At 29.8% G+C, this 23,231-nt stretch overlaps 1 protein-coding gene across 15 annotated transcripts in view; it reads left to right on the forward strand.

Moving 5' to 3' along the window:
* Positions 1-23,231, forward strand: part of LOC119607745 (GATA zinc finger domain-containing protein 14) — a 158,847-nt gene that overhangs the window by 125,521 nt on the left and 10,095 nt on the right. For 8 of the 15 annotated variants that reach the window (XM_037961833.1, XM_037961834.1, XM_037961832.1 and 5 more), the window contains 2 exons: positions 1,176-1,409; positions 19,964-20,260. The exons of 2 other annotated variants lie outside the window; for them this stretch is intronic. In XM_037961833.1, the coding sequence (XP_037817761.1) occupies positions 1,176-1,409; positions 19,964-20,260 (531 nt within the window). The remainder of the gene's footprint in view (positions 1-1,175; positions 1,410-19,963; positions 20,261-23,231) is intronic. 5 more of the 15 variants (XM_037961841.1, XM_037961842.1, XM_037961838.1 and 2 more) reach the window with 4 other exon arrangements.

Here is a 23,231-nt window from a genome sequence, read left to right on the forward strand (position 1 = left end):
AAAGCTTTTATTAAAAGCTTACTTATAGACTTCATAGTGTCGTTTCTACGAAAACCTTACAAAGCTTTAAAAAAACCTCCCTTTTATTGAATCTTATACCAGCCTTAAAAAACTAAAATTGCTTGAAAATACAAAAAGCTTTTATATAGACATTTTTTTAAAACGATAAGTTTCCTTGTTGTTTCTAAAAAAAGCTTAAAGAGCTTTTAATAAAGCTCTCCTATATTGAATCTATTTTGAATTGAAAACAAAAAGCTTTTCAGAAAAGCTTTTATTTCTACGAAAAGTTTAAAAAGCTTTTAATAAAGCTCTTTTTTATTGAATCTTCTAGCAGCCTTAAGAACTAAAAATCCTTAAAAATACAAAAAGCTTTTCAGAAAAGCTTTCATATAGAATTTTTTCTAAAACGAAAGTTTTAGTTTATAATAAATTTTAAGCCACGTTAAGCCAATTAAAAGTTTGACTCCCTTATTTAACCAATTGGTTGCCCCCCCAAAAAGGTTTTAAATATTTATGTGATAAATTTTAGCTAAATAATTAACCCCAAACGTTTTTTTACTAAAAAAAGTTGTTGTATTTTATTAAAATAAAAAAAACTTCTTTAAAAAATTGTTAATTAATGTTTTTTGTTTGTTAAATTTGTTTATGTTCCAAAAGCACTAATCGAATGCTCTCAAATTAAAAACCAAAAAAAGCTAGCGAAAAAAAAGCTTAGCAAAAAATCTAACAAAATTTGGCATGCAAAAGTTTTGCAAACTAAAAAAGCTAAATATTTTGCCAGTTATAAAAAAAGCAAACAAATAATTAACCAATGTTGTCTACAACAATTAAAAACAAAATCCTTTAACAACAACAAAAAAATACAAAAATTTTAAAACAAAATTTTCTTTTTTATTTTTTCTATTAAAAAAAAAACAAACCAAAACATTGTTTACTTGAATTACCTTGTTCCATTTGTTATCCTGCGTCCATGTGAAAACCACCAAACAAAAATAAAAAATAAATTCAAAAATAATAAAAAAACACCATGTGCTACAAAATAAAAATATTACACCTACAACTACAAACAACAAAAAAAAATAAATATCAAAATAAAACACTGCTGTTGCTGCTAAAAAATATGCTACAAAATTTAAAAAAAAAATATCAAAAAATCAACCTAAAAAAAACAATAGGTTTGTCGTGAATTTTTGCGCGGTGCTTGCAAACGTGCCGAATCTGAATGCCGTTTTGCACATCCGCAGGAGAGTGTTGCCCGACACGATGATGGTTCCATTACGGTGTGCATGGACGCCGTAAAAGGTAGATGCACACGTGATCCCTGCCGCTATTTTCATCCTCCCTTGCACCTACAGGCACAATTAAAAGCGGCGCAATCACGCGCCACCGCTGTTGCTGCAGCTGCTGCGGTATGCCAAATTTCTAAAAAAAAAAAAAACAAAACATATATTTTTTTATTACCTTTACTTTGTGTTTTTGTTTTTCTCTTACCTAAATACGTTTTTTTTTTTTTTTTGTTTTGTTTATTTTACATTTTTTTCTTAACTCTACCTTTTTCAAATGCTTTATAAACAATTTTTTAAGTTATCTTATGTTTTTTTTTTCTTTAAGCCAAATATTTTTTTATTTTCTCAATTTTTAACCTTTTAATAGCACTTTGTTCTTTGCGTTAACACCAAATCATAACACACCATACAAAAACTATATACTATTCAATATTTAAGTATTATCTTAGTATAGTCTATATATTTAATATGAATTACTTTAAAATTGTTATTGTTTAATTTAGCAAAAAGTTTCGTTTCAAGTAGCCAGCATCTTTTAAGTTCATTTTCAAATTTTTTTATATTTTTTAAGCACCAAGGCAATGAACTAGACCAAACTATAGACTAGACTAAAGACTAGACTATAGACTAGACTATCGACTAGACTATAGACTAGACTATAGACTAGACTATAGACTAGACTATAGACTAGACTATAGACTAGACTATAGACTAGACTATAGACTAGACTAGACTATAGACTAGACTATAGACTAGACTATAGACTAGACTATAGACTAGACTAAAGACTAGACTATAGACTAGACTAAAGACTAGACTATAGACTAGACTATAGACTAGACTATAGACTAGACTATAGACTAGACTATAGACTAGACTATCGACTAGACTATAGACTAGACTATCGACTAGGCTATAGACTAGACTATAGACTAGACTATAGACTAGACTATAGACTAGACAATAGACTAGACTATAGACTAGACTATAGACTAGACTATAGACTAGACTATAGACTAGACTATAGACCTAGACTATAGACCAGACTATAGACTAGACTATAAACTGACTAAAGCCTAGACTATAGACTAGACTAAAGACTAGACTGTCGACTAGACTATAGACTAGACTATAGACTAGACTATAGACTAGACTATAGACTAGACTATAGACTAGACTATAGACTAGACTATAGACTAGACTATAGACTAGACTATAGACTAGACTATAGACTAGACTATAGACTAGACTATAGACTAGACTATAGACTAGACTATGACTAGACTATAGACTAGACTATAGACTAGACTATAGACTAGACTATAGACTAGACTATAGACTAGACTATAGACTAGACTATAGACTAGACTATAGACTAGACTATAGACTAGACTAGTAGACTAGACTATAAGACTAGACTATAGACTAGACTATAGACTAGACTATAGACTAGACTATAGACTAGACTATAGACTAGACTATAGACTAGACTATAGACTAGACTTTAGACTAGACTAATAGACTAAGACTATAGACTAGACTATAGACTAGACATAGACTAGACTATAGACTAGACTATAGACTAGACTATAGACTAGACTATAGACTAGACTATAGAATAGACTATAGACTAGACTTATAGACTAGACTATAGACTAGACTATAGACTAGACTATAGACTAGACTATAGACTAGACTATAGACTAGACTATAGACTAGACTATAGACTAGGGACCTATAGACTAGACTATAGACTAGACTATAGACTAGACTATAGACTAGACTATAGACTAGACTATAGACTAGACTATAGACTAGACTATAGACTAGACTATAGACTAGACTATAGACTAGACTATAGACTAGACTATAGACTAGACTATAGACTAGACTATAGACTAGACTATAGACTAGACTATAGACTAGACTATAGACTAGACTATAGACTGACTATAGACTAGACTATAGACTAGACTATAGACTAGACTATAGACTAGACTATAGACTAGACTATAGACTAGACTATAGACTAGACTATAGACTAGACTATAGACTAGACTATAGACTAGACTATAGACTAGACTATAGACTAGACTATAGACTAGACTATAGACTAGGAACTATAGACTAGACTATAGACTAGACTATAGACTAGACTATAGACTAGACTATAGACTTAGACTATCAGACTAGACTATAGACTAGACTATAGACTAGACTATAGACTAGACTATAGACTAGACTATAGACTAGACTATAGACTAGACTATAGACTAGACTATAGACTAGACTATAGACTAGACTATAGACTAGACTATAGACTAGACTATAGACTAGACTATAGACTAGACTATAGACTAGACTATAGACTAGACTATAGACTAGACTACAGACTAGACTATAGACTAGACTATAGACTAGACTATAGACTAGACTATAGACTAGACTATAGACTAGACTATAGACTAGACTATAGACTAGACTATAGACTAGACTATAGACTAGACTATAGACTAGACTATAGACTAGACTATAGACTAGACTATAGACTAGACTATAGACTAGACTATAGACTAGACTAGACTAGACTATAGACTAGACTATAGATAGACTATAGACTAGACTATAGACTAGACTATAGACTAGACTATAGACTAGACTATAGACTAGACTATAGACTAGACTATAGACTAGACTAGACTAGACTATAGACTAGACTATAGACTAGACTATAGACTAGACTATAGACTAGACTATAGACTAGACTATAGACTAGACTATAGACTAGACTATAGACTAGACTATAGACTAGACTATAGACTAGACTATAGACTAGACTATAGACTAGACTATAGACTAGACTATAGACTAGACTATAGACTAGACTATAGACTAGACTATAGACTAGACTATAGACTAGACTATAGACTAGACTATAGACTAGACTATAGACTAGACTATAGACTAGACTATAGACTAGACTATAGACTAGACTATAGACTAGACTATAGACTAGACTATAGACTAGACTATAGACTAGACTATAGACTAGACTATAGACTAGACTATAGACTAGACTATAGACTAGACTATAGACTAGACTATAGACTAGACTATAGACTAGACTATAGACTAGACTATAGACTAGACTATAGACTAGACTATAGACTAGACTATAGACTAGACTATAGACTAGACTATAGACTAGACTATAGACTAGACTATAGACTAGACTATAGACTAGACTATAGACTAGACTATAGACTAGACTATAGACTAGACTATAGACTAGACTATAGACTAGACTATAGACTAGACTATAGACTAGACTATAGACTAGACTATAGACTAGACTATAGACTAGACTATAGACTAGACTATAGACTAGACTATAGACTAGACTATAGACTAGACTATAGACTAGACTATAGACTAGACTATAGACTAGACTATAGACTAGACTATAGACTAGACTATAGACTAGACTATAGACTAGACTATAGACTAGACGATAGACTAGACTATAGACTAGACTATAGACTAGACTATAGACTAGACTATAGACTAGACTATAGACTAGACTATAGACTAGACTATAGACTAGACTATAGACTAGACTATAGACTACTAGACTATAGACTAGACTATAGACTAGACTATAGACTAGACTATAGACTAGACTATAGACTAGACTATAGACTAGACTATAGACTAGACTATAGACTAGACTATAGACTAGACTAGAGACTAGACTATAGACTAGACTATAGACTAGACTATAGACTAGACTATAGACTAGACTATAGACTAGACTATAGACTAGACTATAGACTAGACTATAGACTAGACTATAGACTAGACTATAGACTAGACTATAGACTAGACTATAGACTAGACTATAGACTAGACTATAGACTAGACTATAGACTAGACTATAGACTAGACTATAGACTAGACTATAGACTAGACTATAGACTAGACTATAGACTAGACTATAGACTAGACTATAGACTAGACTATAGACTAGACTATAGACTAGACTATAGACTAGACTATAGACTAGACTATAGACTAGACTATAGACTAGACTATAGACTAGACTATAGACTAGACTATAGACTAGACTATAGACTAGACTATAGACTAGACTATAGACTAGACTATAGACTAGACTATAGACTAGACTATAGACTAGACTAGACTAGACTATAGACTAGACTATAGACTAGACTATAGACTAGACTATAGACTATAGACTAGACTATAGACTAGACTATAGACTAGACAATACTAGACTATACTATAGACTAGACTATAGACTAGACTATAGACTAGACTATAGACTAGACTATAGACTAGACTATAGACTAGACTATAGACTAGACTATAGACTAGACTATAGACTAGACTATAGACTAGACTATAGACTAGACTATAGACTAGACTATAGACTAGACTATAGACTAGACTATAGACTAGACTATAGACTAGACTATAGACTAGACTATAGACTAGACTATAGACTAGACTATAGACTAGACTATAGACTAGACTATAGACTAGACTATAGACTAGACTATAGACTAGACTATAGACTAGACTATAGACTAGACTATAGACTAGACTATAGACTAGACTATAGACTAGACTATAGACTAGACTATAGACTAGACTATAGACTAGACTATAGACTAGACTATAGACTAGACTATAGACTAGACTATAGACTAGACTATAGACTAGACTATAGACTAGACTATAGACTAGACTATAGGACTAGACTATAGACTAGGACTATAGACTAGACTATAGACAGACTATAGAACTAGACTATAGACTAGACTATAGACTAGACTATAGACTAGGACTATAGACTAGGACTATAGACTAGACTATAGACTAGACTATAGACTAGACTATAGACTAGACTATAGGACTAGACTATAGACTAGACTTATAGACTAGACTAGAGACTAGACTATAGACTAGGACTATAGACTAGACTATAGACTAGACTATAGACTAGGACTATAGGACTAGACTATAGACTAGACTATAGACTAGACTATAGACTAGACTATAGACTAGACTATAGACTAGGACTATAGATAGACTACTAGACTAGACTATAGACTAGACTATAGACTAGACTATAGACTAGACTATAGACTAGACTATAGACTAGACTATAGACTAGACTATAGACTAGACTATAGACTAGACTATAGACTAGACATAGACTAGACTATAGACTAACTATAGACTAGACTATAGACTAGACTTAGACTAGACTATAGACTAGACTATAGACTAGACAATAGACTAGGACTATAGACTAGACTATAGACTAGACTATAGACTAGACTATAGACTAGACTATAGACTAGACTATAGACTAGACTATAGACTAGACTATAGACTAGACTATAGACTAGACTATAGACTAGACTATAGACTAGACTATAGACTAGACTATAGACTAGACTATAGACTAGACTATAGACTAGACTATAGACTAGACTATAGACTAGACTGACTAGACTATAGACTAGACTATAGACTAGACTATAGACTAGACTATAGACTAGACTATAGACTAGACTATAGACTAGACTATAGACTAGACTATAGACTAGACTATAGACTAGACTATAGACTAGACTATAGACTAGACTATAGACTAGACTATAGACTAGACTATAGACTAGACTATAGACTAGACTATAGACTAGACTATAGACTAGACTATAGACTAGACTATAGACTAGACTATAGACTAGACTATAGACTAGACTATAGACTAGACTATAGACTAGACTATAGACTAGACTATAGACTAGACTATAGACTAGACTATAGACTAGACTATAGACTAGACTATAGACTAGACTATAGACTAGACTATAGACTAGACTATAGACTAGACTATAGACTAGACTATAGACTAGACTATAGACTAGACTATAGACTAGACTATAGACTAGACTATAGACTAGACTATAGACTAGACTATAGACTAGACTATAGACTAGACTATAGACTAGACTATAGACTAGACTATAGACTAGACTATAGACTAGACTATAGACTAGACTATAGACTAGACTATAGACTAGACTATAGACTAGACTATAGACTAGACTATAGACTAGACTATAGACTAGACTATAGACTAGACTATAGACTAGACTATAGACTAGACTATAGACTAGACTATAGACTAGACTATAGACTAGACTATAGACTAGACTATAGACTAGACTATAGACTAGACTATAGACTAGACTATAGACTAGACTATAGACTAGACTATAGACTAGACTATAGACTAGACTATAGACTAGACTATAGACTAGAGTATATACTAGACTAGTCTTTATACTAGACTATACATTAGACTATAGGATAGACCATATACTAGATCACATACTATAATATATACTAGGCTATAAGCTTGACTATAAACTAGACTATAAATTATACTATATGCTAGACTATAGACTGGGCTATAGACTAGACGTTAGACTAGGCTATAGACTATACTATAGACTCGACTACAGACTAGACTATAGACAAGATTATAGACCAGACTTAAGACTAGACTATAGACTATAGACTAGGCCGTAGACTAGACTACAGACTAGACTATATACTAGACTATAAGCTAGATTATAAACTAGACTATACTGTAGACTAGACTTTATACAAGCATATATACCATTCAATAGGCTAGACGAGACTATAGAATAGACTGTAGACTATACTATAGAATAGACTATAGACTAGACTAGTCTTTAAATTTGACTATAAACTAACCTATAGACAAGAGTATATACTATTCAATAGACTAGACTATATAATATACTGTAGACTAGAATATGGACAAGACTATAGACTAGACTAGAGATTATAATATAGACTAGATTCTAGACTAGACTTTACTCTCGTCTACAGACTAGTCTCTAGATAGGACTATAATATAATCTAGACTAGTCTATAGCCATTTTCCTCTTTTCTTATCCTAGTTTAGGGATTGTTGTATTAGAAATTTCTTTCCTACATATAGTTCGTTTCAATTGCAAATAACAGCAGTGCCTGCATTTAGGATAAAAACTATGCAAATTAACACTTAAGGCTATAAAAATTTCCTCTGCATTTATTTAATCAACTAGAAAATAGAATCATATGTTTGCTATTTATATATATATATTTTTTTTCAATTAAAATCCAACAAACCACAATTATAAATTAATCGAATAATTTGTAAAGTGAATAGTGCGGTAAAGCAGATGTTAAATATTTTAAATAATACTGTCAATATTTTTAGCATTTTATTATTTATTTTTTTTGTAATAAAAACCAAATGACAATAGTTAAGGACATTACTGCATAGCCAGAGATTCAGCTACAAAACATAATACATTAGTTTATTAAACCAACATAAATAGTTTTACTATATATGGAGAAAAACATTTTTATACAATTTATCTTTTATATACATAGAGAGTATTTTTTTTTTTTTTTTGTTATAAAATTTTTATATTTGATAATCATATTTACAACACAAATTCCATACATAACTTAATTAACTGAATATTCCAATGTAGACATTATTATTTACACATTAAATACACACAATAATTCTCTGGGTTTGTGTTTTTTTTTCTGTTTGCACTCCCTGCTCTGGATATTTACAAAAAGGGAGAAAAAAAACAGAATAATAAAATATTATGAAAATGCAAATAATATGACTTGTTTAATAAGTATTAAAAGAGAAAAAAAATCCCTAAAAATATGCAACGATTTAAATGTTGATGATGACAATTTTTTGTATGCTTTACTAAAGCAGTTACAGTAGTTATTGTCATTGTTATTATTATGGTCCTTATTGTAGTTGTTGTTGTTTTTGTATACAACATATTATGTTAAAAAAAACAATAACAACAAATAAAAATTAATTTTTATTAAAAACAATTTGTTGATTATTTCCATATAAATCATAAATAAAATTAAAAAATAACAAATACACAGACTCCAGCATGAGCTTTATGCTCTCTCTCTCTCTCTTTCCCTGATTTTTTATACATTTGTTTGTTTGTATGTGTATGATTACGGATTATTACAGCATAATTTGCTGTTAACGCTTGAGTGAGAGTGTTTAACATTCTCTTTTTTAAAAAACTTCCATGGGATTAAGTAAAAGGGATTAACTGCTGCTTGTGTTTAGTTTTTATATCATTATTTGTTAAGGATTTTATAGAAAAAATATGAATGCATTTTGTATTAATTAATAGAAAAGGATTAGGGAGTTTATTGTTATCAGTTTCTATTGGTTTGGGGAGATTTCTTTTAACTCTTACTAGAAGTTTTTCCTGCTGGAAATGTGTGAGCTAAAACACCATGAGTTGTAAAACACTTTTAGCTATAAGGAGGACCCTACAAGTTGTGGCCAAATAACAAATCCTTCACTTCACTCTCTTAAGGAACACAAGAGCTTTTACAAGATCTATTTTAGTCAAAAAATTTAACTGAAAAATGACTAAATGTTTAATGAAACTAAACTTAATTAAGAGAGAAAGTAGTTTGAACTTTCGAAAACTCAGTTTCTCATAATAAGCTTTAAATGGCTGTGTAGTTTTCCCTTCTTCTCTCACTTTCTTTCAAAGAACGCTACTTTTCAAGAAAACCTTCTCTTTTAGCGAGATATTGAAGATGAGGCATTACTTTAATAAAAGCTTTGTTTTGGTAAGAATGCTGTAACAGTTAAGTTTTAAAACAGAGAGAGAAAGAGAGAGTGGTATGCTCTGTAGTTTTCTCTTCTTCTCTCTCTTTTTTTAAAGAACGCAACTTTTCAAGAAAACCTTCCCTTTCAGCGAGAGATTGATTGAGATGAGGCGTTACTCTATGAAAGCTTTCTTTGGGTTAGAATGCAGTAACAGCAAAGATTTAAAACAGAGAGAAAGAGAGAGTGGTATGCTCTGTAGTTTTCCATTCTCTTCTCAATTTATTCATTTTTCAAGAAAACCTTCCCTTCCAGCGAGAGATTGAAGATGAGGCTTTACTCAAAGAAAGCTTTCTTTTGGTGAGAATGCAGTAACAGTTATATTTTAAAACAGAGAGAGAGAGAGTGGTATGCACTGTAGTTTTCCCTTCACCTCTCATTTCTTTTAAAGACGCTAATTTTTAGGAAAATCTTTCCCTTTAGCAAGAGATTAAGGATGAGGTGTTACTCTACGAAAGCTTTCTTTTAGAAAGAATGCAGTAACAGTTAAGTTTTAAAACAAATAGAGAGTGGAACGCTCTGTAGTTTTCTCTTCACCACTCAATTTCTTTAAAAAAACGCAACTTTTCAATGAATGAATGAATGGATGAGGGGTTACTCTACGAAAGCTTTCTTTTGGTAAGAAAGCGATAACGGCAAAGTTTTAAAACAGAGAGAGAGAGTAGTACGCTCTGTAGTTTTGCATTCTCTTCTCAATTTCCTTTAAAGAACGCTACTTTTCAAGGTTAACTTCCCTTTATCGATAGATTGAAGATGACAAAAGAATTCGTTTGGAAAGAATACAGTAACATTTAAGTTTTAAAACAGAGAGAAAGGGAGAGAGAGTTTGTTTAACTAAATTTATTAAAAGCTTAACAGCTCAGCAAAACCTTTAGTGCTGAAAACTAAATCGTAGTTTAACTTTAAATCTTTCAAAATAATCGAAATGTTAAGCTTTAAACAAAATCTACGAAAGCTTTCTTTTGCTAAGAATGCGGTAACGGTTAAGTTTTAAAACGGAAAGAGAGAGAGAGAGTGGTACGCCTTAGAATGTAAACTTTTTAGTTATTCTACTAAAGCAGGGATTTACTATATTAAAAGCTTTTAGTTTAACTAAACTACAATTCTACTGAAGTTACTAAGAGCTTAACTGCTCACCAAAAACTTTAATAAAGAAAACTGAAACCTACTTTAACTCGAAATCTTTCAAAATAATCCAAATATTAAGCTTTAAATAAAATCTACAAAAGCTTTCTTTTGCAAAGAAGTTTTAAAACTGAGAGAGAGATAGAGAATCGAAACTTTTTAGTTACTCTACTATGAAACAGGGATTTGGTGAGCTTTTAGCTTAACTGTTCAACAAAAGCTTTAGTACTGGAAACTAAAACCTACTTTAAATCGAAATGTTTCAAAATAATCCAAATGTTAAGCTTTAATTAAAATTTATAAAAGCTGTCATACATTTCATACATTTCAAACCGAGAGAGAAGAGTTAATCTTCTTTAATGCAGGAATATACATAGTAATAAAAAAAACTTTTAGTTTAACTAAACTAAAGTTATTAAAAGCTTAATACTCACAAAAAGCTTTAAAGCTAGAAACCGAAACTTTAAATCTTTCAAAATAATCCAAGTGTTAAGCTTTAAATAAAATATGGCACAAAAGCTGTTTCTAGCACAGTGTGTTTGAACCTCAGGCTATTAAAAATACTAAGAAACGGTTGTTAAGGCCTTTTTATGGTTAAACAACATAAATTAAAACCTACATACTCGTACATACAAAACTACATATATATTAAATATGTCATTATATATGTATATGTAAACATACATATAAATAAACATAAATATTTTTAAAACAATGTATACGTGTGAATATATGAATACACATACATATGTATGTATGTGCACACATATAAAACATGTCATTATTGAATATCGATTAAAAAAAGATTAAAATTTATAAACGTATGAATGTCTATAAATTATAATAAAGTTTATTTTATTATTTAATTTTTTTTTTTTTTTGCCAACATCATATGAATAAAAACACATTGACTGACTATTAAACCAAAATTGCAAAGGATTTTTAAATTGCAACAGAAAATTTATTTAATAAGAAATAATTATGATTGAAATGAAGACAAAAAAAAATACTGACATTTTATAGGAAATTATGAAAACTGTAGTCATTGATATCATTGAAAATTGTTGCATATTTTTATTGACACATTTTAATTTATATTTTTACTATTAATTAATTAAGTTTTGTGGCCACTTTTATTAAGCACTTTACACATAATTAAAAAAAAAAAAAAGATTCCTTAAAACACCTCTAACAGCTTTTAGTAATTGTTTTGTTTGATTTTTTTTTGTTTACTTTAAAGCTTTACTTAGCATTTTTTTAGTTTGTTTCTTTACATAAGCTTTATGAGCATTTTCCTAGTTTAAAAACACACAAAAAGCTTTTTCTCCCCTTTAGCTAAAGGCTTTATTTTGGTTATTTATTACTTTAGTTATGTTATAGATTTTTCTTTAAGAAAATTAAAAAAAAAAATTAAACAACTTAATAGTTTATTAGTAATGCAACAAAATCCTTTAACAATCTTAGTTTTTTTCTATGTTATTAGTAAAACAAAAAGCTATTTTTAAAGCTTTAAGGTTTATAATTTGTACTCTACTTTAGTTACAATAGTTCTGTTCTAGTTCTGTTCTAGTTCTGTTCTAGTTCTGTTCTAGTTCTGTTCTAGTTCTGTTCTAGTTCTGTTCTAGTTCTGTTCTAGTTCTGTTCTAGTTCTGTTCTAGTTCTGTTCTACTTCTGTTCTAGTTCTGTTCTAGTTCACTTCTAGTTCTGTTCTAGTTCAGTTCTAGTTCTGTTCTAGTTCTGTTCTAATTCTGTTCTAGTTCTGTTCTAGTTCTGTTCTAGTTCTGTTCTAGTTCTGTTCTAGTTCTGTTCTAGTTCTGTTCTAGTTCTGTTCTAGTTCTAGTTCTGTTCTAGTTCTGTTGTAGTTCTGTTGTAGTTCTGTTCTAGTTCTAGTTCTGTTCTAGTTCTGTTCTAGTTCTGTTCTAGTTCTGTTCTAGTTCTGTTCTAGTTCTGTTCTAGTTCTGTTCTAGTTCTGTAGTTCTGTTCTAGTTCTAGTTCTAGTTCTAGTTCTGTTCTAGTTCTGTTCTAGTTCTAGTTCTGTTCTAGTTCTAGTTCTGTTCTAGTTCTGTTCTAGTTCTGTTCTAGTTCTGTTCTCGTTCTGTTCTAGTTCTGTTCTAGTTCTGTTCTAGTTCTGTTTTAGTTCTATTCTAGTTCAGTTCTAGTTCAGTTCTAGTTCAGTTCTAGTTCAGTTCTAGTTCAGTTCTAGTTCAGTTCTAGTTTAGTTCTAGTTCAGTTCTAGTTCAGTTCTAGTTCAGTTCTAGTTCAGTTCTAGTTCAGTTCTAGTTCAGTTCTAGTTCAGTTCTAGTTCAGTTCTAGTTCAGTTCTAGTTCAGTTCTAGTTCAGTTCTAGTTCAGTTCTAGTTCAGTTCTAGTTCAAGTTCAGTTCTAGTTCAGTTCTAGTTCAGTTCTAGTTCAGTTCTAGTTCAGTTCTAGTTCAGTTCTAGTTCAGTTCTAGTTCAGTTCTAGTTCTAGTTCAGTTCTAGTTCAGTTCTAGTTCAGTTCTAGTTCAGTTCTAGTTCAGTTCTAGTTCAGTTCTAGTTCAGTTCTAGTTCAGTTCTAGTTCAGTTCTAGTTCAGTTCTAGTTCAGTTCTAGTTCAGTTCTAGTTCAGTTCTAGTTCAGTTCTAGTTCAGTTCTAGTTCAGTTCTAGTTCAGTTCTAGTTCAGTTCTAGTTCAGTTCTAGTTCAGTTCTAGTTCAGTTCTAGTTCAGTTCTAGTTCAGTTTCTAGTTCAGTTCTAGTTCAGTTCTAGTTCAGTTCTAGTTCAGTTCTAGTTCAGTTCTAGTTCAGTTCTAGTTCAGTTCTAGTTCAGTTCTAGTTCAGTTCTAGTTCAGTTCTAGTCAGTTCTCGTTCAGTTCTAGTTCAGTTCTAGTTCAGTTCTAGTTCAGTTCTAGTTCAGTTTAGTTCAGTTCTAGTTCAGTTCTAGTTCAGTTCTAGTTCAGTTCTAGTTCAGTTCTAGTTCAGTTCTAGTTCAGTTCTAGTTCAGTTCTAGTTCAGTTCTAGTTCAGTTCTAGTTCAGTTCTAGTTCAGTTCTAGTTCAGTTCTAGTTCAGTTCTAGTTCAGTTCTAGTTCAGTTCTAGTTCAGTTCTAGTTCAGTTCTAGTTCAGTTCTAGTTCAGTTCTAGTTCAGTTCTAGTTCAGTTCTAGTTCAGTTCTAGTTCAGTTCTAGTTCAGTTCTAGTTCAGTTCTAGTTCAGTTCTAGTTCAGTTCTAGTTCAGTTCTAGTTCAGTTCTAGTTCAGTTCTAGTTCAGTTCTAGTTCAGTTCTAGTTCAGTTCTAGTTCAGTTCTAGTTCAGTTCTAGTTCAGTTCTAGTTCAGTTCTAGTTCAGTTCTAGTTCATAGTTCAGTAGTTCAGTTCTAGTTCAGTTCTAGTTCAGTTCTAGTTCAGTTCTAGTTCAGTTCTAGTTCAGTTCTAGTTCAGTTCTAGTTCAGTTCTAGTTCAGTTCTAGTTCAGTTCTAGTTCAGTTCTAGTTCAGTTCTAGTTCAGTTTCTAGTTCAGTTCTAGTCAGTTCTAGTTCAGTTCTAGTTCAGTTCTAGTTCAGTTCTAGTTCAGTTCTAGTTCAGTCTAGTTCAGTTCTAGTTCAGTTCTAGTTCAGTTCTAGTTCAGTTCTAGTTCAGTTCTAGTTCAGTTCTAGTTCAGTTCTAGTTCAGTTCTAGTTCAGTTCTAGTTCAGTTCTAGTTCAGTTCTAGTTCAGTTCTAGTTCAGTTCTAGTTCAGTTCTAGTTCAGTTCTAGTTCAGTTCTGTTCAGTTCTAGTTCAGTTCTAGTTCAGTTCTAGTTCAGTTCTAGTTCAGTTCTAGTTCAGTTCTAGTTCAGTTCTAGTTCAGTTCTAGTTCAGTTCTAGTTCAGTTCTAGTTCAGTTCTAGTCAGTTCTAGTTCAGTTCTAGGTCAGTTCTAGTTCAGTTCTAGTTCAGTTCTAGTTCAGTTCTAGTTCAGTCTAGTTCAGTTCTAGTTTCTCAGATATTCTCCCTAATTTCTTAAATTTTTCTTAAAATTCTTATAAAAATATTACTTCTCTACATAGTTGTTAACTTCCTGTTACTTTTAGTTAAATATTTATGATTTTAATATTTCTATAACAAACGAAAAAAGAAAAACTAATATTATTGTAAATTATTATATTTAAATCATTAGAAAGTAAATTTGTTAAACATTTGAATACATTACAACACAATACATATTAAAAAAAAAGAAAAACTTTTCCTTTGTTTAACATTTTTTTAATTTTTTTGATTTTCCCCCCTAAACATTATTTTTCAGTTTTATTTGTGTAATAATAAAATTCTTATTACAAAAAAAATTATGCAAATTTTATTTGTGATATTTTCGTTCACTAACAGTATATTTTATGTAAAAATTTGTTTATTTGTTTAATTTAAAATAAAAGAAATTGTAAAATTTTATTTTAAAATATTCCAAAAAAAATAAAGGAAAGCAAGCAGCTCCATTGGTTTTTACTTGTTATAGATAAAAATTATAAATTGTTCCTGAATAAAAATAAAAATATGAATGTGTGAAAAATATTAAAAAGAGATTTTGTTGTATTATTACAAACAAAGTTTATTAAACATATTTATGTTTTACCAAAATATATAAAGGCTATTCACAGTTTGGGTTAATTAAAAATGTTTTATTTTAGTTATTTTTATGGAAATTATATTTTCCTGTGAATAGTGTTTAAAGAAATTTTAATTTTTCTCTGGTTTTTTTTTTAAGTTTTCTCTTATAAGCTTTTTATTTATGTATGTATTAAATAATTTTTTTAAATTATTAAGTTTAGTTTATTTTGTAAATTTATTCTATGTATTTTTTAAAGAAAAGCAGATGTATTTTTAAATATAAATATCTTAAACTAGCTTTTAAAAGCTTAAGAAAATGTGTCATAAATGTACGTTTATAAAATTGAATAGATTAACAAAGATTTATGAAAGAAAAAGAAACTGAAAATTTCCTTTAAAGTTCTTTTAGAAATTCAGCAAAAACTCAATAGTTATAAAACAAAAGCTTTTTTCTTTCCCACATTGTTAAAAGCTCTCAAATGCACTATAAACTATAAAGCAACAGCTTCCACAAATTACTGAAAAATGCTCTTATAGCCAGCAAGCTTTAAGTTCAAAAACCTCCCAAGTGAAACAACAACTTTATACTACAATTCCACTCCTCAGCTTTGTTCTCTAATCTTAAGTCCAATAACTCTAAAATAAACTTTAGCACAATGTAAGAAACTGTTTTACAAACTTTGAAAAGTTCTTAAAAAATAAAAGCTTTTTAAATAATCTCCTTAAAGTCCCCTAACAGGTTACAGTCTTAGGTTCCTAAACAAAGTGTTTAATATCTTACTTTTATAACAGGTTTATAACACAATTTCTTTTTTTGTATGGAACTGAATGAAAGCTTTACTGTTTAATTATAACTATTCCTATAATTTTTTCCTTAATACAACTTTCTAAAGCTTTTAAAAGCTTATTCTATTGTTTTAATTAAATCTGCTCTGTTCTTATTTAAAACTACTATTTGCTTTTCTTTAACTTACTAATACTAACTAACAAAAATCTTTAATTTAATTTTAACTATATTATTTATAAAAATTAGTCACAGTTTAAGCTTTCAAAGGAAATCTTAAAAAAGCTAACTACTTAAGGGGTAATATGTTGCTAAAAAAGCTTACTTTCCAGCCTAAACTATCAAGTTTCCAATAACAGCCAATCTATTGTCTCTATTATTAAGCAGTAGATGGTTTATGCTATAGATAAGACTATAATTTGGACCATAGATTAGTCTATATAAACTGGACTATAGATCATAGTCTTTTGACTATCGATCATTACATAATGTGAATTAGACAGCAGATCAGTCTATAGTCTGGCGTTTAAAGCAGTCCATAATCTGGTGTATAGAGAAGACCATAATCAGTTTATAGTCTAGCTAATAGATCAGTTTATAGTTTGCACTATCGATCAGAATATAGTCTTTACGTCATTAGTCATTCTAGGCCAATAGATTAGACTATAGTCTGGGTAGCAGATCAGTCAAACTATAGAGCAGTCTATAGACTATTCTATAGATCAGCCTGTAGTCTGGAAAGTAGATCAGTTTATAGTCTGAAAACTAGAATAGTTTATAGTACTGTAGATCGGTCTATATTCAAAATTTAAGTTAGAAGTTTGGACCATATACCAGATCGTAATCTAAATTATAGGTCAGTCTAAAGTCTGGGCTATAGATCAGCTGGTCAATATATAGTCTAGACTATAGACTGATCTATATTCTTCGCTATAGACTATAGATGAGTCCCTGGTCTAGACTTTAATATAGTCTAGATCTATAGTCTATAGTCTAGACATAAGACTCATCTATAGTCTATCCTATAGATCAGTCTATATTTTATACTATAGATCAGTCTATAGTCCAGACTATAGATCTGTCTATAGTCTAGACTATAGATCAGTCTATATTCAAGACTATAGATCAGTCTATTTCCTAGACCATAGATCAGTCAATAGTCTAGACTATTGATCACTCTATAGTCTAGGCTATTGATCGGTCAGTAGTCTAGACTATAGATCAGTCTATAGTCTAGACTATAATCAGTCTATAGTCTAGACTATAGATCAGTCTATAGTCTAGACTATAGATCAGTCTATAGTCTAGACTTTAGATCAGTCTATAGTCTAGACTTTAGATCAGTATATTATCAGTCTATAGTCTACACTATAGATCAGTCTTTAGTCTACACTATACACATGGACTATAGATCGGTTTATAGTCTAGACTATAGATCAGTCTATAGTCTAGACTATAGTTCAGTCTATAGTCTAGACTATAGATCAGCCTATAGTCTAAACTATAGATCAGAGTCTATAGAGTGTATAGTCTAGACTATAGATCAGTCTTAAGTCTACACTATAGACCTAGACTATAGATCAGTTTATAGTCTAGACTATAGATCAGTGTATAGTATAGACTATAGATCAGTCTATAGTATAGACTATAGATCAGCCTATAGCATAGACTATAGATCAGTCTATAGTATAGACTCTAGATCATTCTAAAGTCTATACTATAGATCAGTCTAAAGTCTGTACTATAGATCAGTCTATAGTATAGCCTATAGATCAGTCTAAAATCTATACTATAGACTAGTCTATAGTCTATACAATAGATCAGTCTACAGTCTATACAATAGACCAGTTTATAGTCTAGAGTATTTAGTCTAGACTATAGATCAGTCTATGATCAGTCTATAGTCTACTCTATAGACTAGTCTATAGTATATACAATTGATCAGTTTATAGTCTAGACTATTGATCAGTCTATAGTATAGACAATAGATTAGGCTATAGTCTAGACTATAGATCAGTTTATAGTGTAGACTCTAGATCAGTCTAAAGTCTATACTATAGATCAGTCTATACAATAGGTCAGTTTATGGTCTAGAGTAAATAGTCTAGACTATAGATCAGTTTATAGTTTACACTATAGACCAGTCTAGAGTATATACAATAGATTAGTTTGTAGTCTAGACTATAGATCAGTCTACAGTCTAGACTATAGATCAGTCTACAGACTATAGATCAGACTATAGATCAGTCTATGGTATAAAGTATAGATCAGTCTAAAGTCTATACTATAGATCAGTCTATAGTCTATAGTCTATATAATAGATCAGTTTATAGTCTAGAGTCTATAGTTTAGACTAGAGATCAGTCTATGATCAGTCTATAGTCTAGACTATAGATCAATCTATAGTCTACACTATAGACCAATCTATAGTATAGACTTTAGATCAGTCTATAGTCTAGACAATTAGTCTATAGTCGTATTGTAGATCAGTCTATATTATGATTTGTCTTTGGAAGATTGTGTAACTTTCCTAATTATCTATGTCACCCCTAAAAGTAGACTTTATTTTTGTTTTCTAAGAAAAAGTTGAGAAAAAAAACTGTGACTTAATTAACAAATTTCTGTTAACACTAAATAAAAAAACAAACTTTATCAATTATTTTCTATAATTTTTGTCTACTTTTTTTCTTTTTTTTATATTTATTTTCATTTAATTTCACCAACTTTTTAATCATCTGTTCGACACCTCTGACAACTCTTTTGTTACAATAAATAAAATTAAAAAAACGCTACGATGGATGGTTGCAACAATTTAATAATACAAAAAAAATACGCTGCAATAAAACAAATTAAAAAAAAAAACGCACACAATAAACACAAACAACAAAAACATATTTACAAAAAATTGTTTTATATTCTATTGCTTTATAAAATAATTAAAATAAATTAATATTAATAATGAAAAAAAATATATATATTAAAATTAAATCAACCATTAAATTATATTAACTAAAAATGATTACAATAACAAAATCAAATTAATTTATTACAAATTATTTGAAATTGATCACTATTTAAAAAAACAACAACAACAAAACTAAATGAACTTTTGTAAATGTGTGTTTGTTTGTGTAAATTAATGGAAAATGGAAAAATGTTTACAATTGAATTGATTTTTATTTTTTTTGTAAACATTTTTTATTTAACCATAAATATGTGTGTGTGTGTATGTGATAATGTGTTGTATATGTGTATGTTATTTATATATATATATTTCTTAAATTAATATGCACGCCTGCATATGCACAAAAATTAAACAAAAATGGAAAAAAATGGAAATTTTTTTCTTTGCACTTTTGCTGGTATGCAATTATACACATACAAACACACACATATATACGCACTTATACACGCACGCTCGCTCTCGATTACCACTAGACTGCACCTGTTTCCGTTTCCGCTGCAACTTTGACACATCATCAACAACAACAACACCACCACCAACATCAACAACAACAACATAATCAACTTCAACAACAACCACCACCTCTGCCACCACCTCCAACCATCCCCACAATGCCCGGTTCGTCACTTCCGTCTACACAGCAAACGAATGTAGCGAATGCAGCCGCAGCTGCTGCCAATGCTGCAGCCGTCGCTGCCTTGACTTTAGGTCAACAGCATCCTTTGGAAGTGGGCAAGAAACGTGCTGCCGATACAGACATGTTTCAATTGGTATTTTAATTTTTCTTTTTTTTTGTTCTCTTTTCTTTAAGTCTTTACTTTTGTTTTCTGTTCAGTTTTTTCGTTATTTGGTTTTACTTTGTGTATTTAATTTAATTTATTTATATTGTTTGCATTTTTTCTGTTTATTTACTTATTTATGTGCGTGAGAGTGTGTGTGTTTTGTTTTTTATTTTTTCTTATTTATTTAATTATTTATTGTTGGTGTTTTTGTTTTATTAAGCAAATATTTAAAATATTTTTTTAAATATTTTATATTATAATTTCTTTTGTAAGCTTAATTAAAGCTTTAAAGCATGTTGTTTATTATAAATAAGCTTTTTGCTTTGCTTTATTTATTTAACGGTTATATTTTTCAAATATTGCGTATACGTTTTATTAATTGCTATTATAATAATATTAATCATACGTCTTGGTGTTTAACTACATATCTATTACTTATACGTTATAGGTGTATATTACTTATACGTTCATATGTTCTATTAATAATGGATTTTTATTAACCGCTCCTAAAACTATGCTACAGAAATGTAAATATATCTTACTACATGTTATAGACAAAATTAAGTACATTGCTTTACTTAATTAAGCATAACTTGAGAAATACTAGTCCGATTTTAAAAAATAAAATATCAAAAAATTCCAAATCATTTAATCTAAAAGCTGGGCCCATCTAATTTTTAAACAGTTAAATATTTTGACAGCTATTTGAAACGATTTAAAGAAGAAAATAAGTCTTCATAAAAAATTTAAAAATTTTTTAATTTTTTAAAAATTTGTTAAAAATCCAGCAAGCATTAAAATGAAATATTAATACCTTCAGCCTAAAGCTAAAAGAGTTACAAATCAAACGACATAAATATCATAAAAATCGAGCTATAATTAATGATTCTATACACAGATAAGTGGAACCCCATGGTAAAACTGTTAAACGCAAAATCTTAAAGGAAGCCTCACTCTTTATAGTAAAACTCGAGCAATATTTCAAGGATTTGTTCCAGCTAACTACCTAAATAAAGGAAATCAAATTATCTTAAAGTTTATTTAACATTTTTGGGTAGTACCTAAACAATTTCGCAGTTTTTTAACAACTTTTTGCCACAAAATAAATAAACACAAAAAAAATTCAAAATTTTTCTAAATTTTACAAAAATCATAACAAATTTAAAATAAAACAAAATAAACAACTTATTAAAGGTTTATAAACCTAAAACTGTTAGCAATCAAATGACATATATTTCATTAAAATTGAGCTAAAACTTAAGACATCATTTGCCTTTAAATGATGAAAACTAGGAAAATAATTGCAACCAAAAACATAACTTTACAAAAAGAAATCTAAATTTTAAAAATTCATAAAAAATCCCAAAGAAGACCTAATAACTAAGTTACCTATAAGCCTTAAAGCCCCATGTGTTAACAACCTAACGACATATATTTTAATAAAATCGAGCAAAAAATATAGCTTTTACATGCAATAAAGTTCAGCTTATTCGAAAAAAGTCATGTAAACTTGTATAAACCCACATGAAACCTTAAAATCACAACAAAAAATTTTCCATAAAACTTTTTTTTCCAAAATCTTTTTAAACAATTTGTTTAAATATTGGCATTTCTATAACTTTCAAATATTTTAATAAATTATTTAATTTATTTACTCTTTTTCTCTGTTCACACAGAACACTCCTCCTATACATTCAATTAATGAATTTGTTTGTGCTATAGTTGTATATGCATTTGTAAAAATGTGTGTTGACTTTATAATAAATCACAACAAAATTGGAGTGTTTAATTAATTAATTTAATTAAGTGCAAATACAGACATTTAAACATGAATCAAAAAAATATAATAAAATAAATGATTATTTGTTAATAATGAGAAAAATTTGGATAATTTAAATTAAAATCGTTAAACAGTTAAAATTTTCAGGAAACGTATTAAATTTTGATCAAAGACTACAATGTAGACTAGACTATGGCCCAGACTATAGATTACACTATAGACTAGACTATAGACTAGACTATAGACTAGACTATAGACTAGATTATAGACTAGACTATAGACTAGACTATAGACTAGACTATAGACTAGACTATAGACTAGACTATAGACTAGACTATAGACTAGACTATAGACTAGACTATAGACTAGACCATAGACTAGACTATAGACTAGACTATAGACTAGACTATAGACTAGACTATAGACTAGACTATAGACTAGACTATAGACTAGACTATAGACTAGACTATAGACTAGACAATAGACTAGACTATAGACTAGACTATAGACTAGACTATAGACTAGACTATAGACTAGACTATAGACTAGACTATATACTAGACTAAAACTAGACTATATACTAGACTAAAACTATAGACTAAACTATAGACTAGACTATAAACTAGACTATAGACTAGACTATAGACTAGACTAGACTATAGACTTGACTATAGACTAGACTATAGACTAGAATATAGACTAGACTATAGACTAGACTATAAACTAGACTATAGACTAGACTATATACTAGACTATAGACTTGAACATAGACTAGACTATAGACTAGACTATAGACTAGACTATAGACTAGACTATAGACTAGACTATAGACTAGACTATAGACTAGACTAGAGACTAGACTATAGACTAGACTATAGACTAGACTAGGGACTAGACTATAGACTAGACTATAGACTAGACTATAGACTAGACTATAGACTAGACTATAGACTAGACTATAGACTAGACTATAGACTAGACTATTGACTAGACTATTGACTAGACTATAGACTAGACTATAGACTAGACTATAGACTAGACTATAGACTAGACTATAGACTAGACTATAGACTAGACTAGACTAGACTATAGACTAGACTATAGACTAGACTATAGACTAGACTATAGACTAGACTATAGACTAGACTAGAGACTAGACTAGAGACTAGACTATAGACT

This window comes from Lucilia sericata, unplaced genomic scaffold (genome assembly GCF_015586225.1).
Source record: "Lucilia sericata isolate MDLA Ls3-8-SP2 unplaced genomic scaffold, ASM1558622v1 Contig000743F_arrow, whole genome shotgun sequence".
In the NCBI taxonomy this organism is placed as follows: domain Eukaryota; kingdom Metazoa; phylum Arthropoda; class Insecta; order Diptera; family Calliphoridae; genus Lucilia; species Lucilia sericata.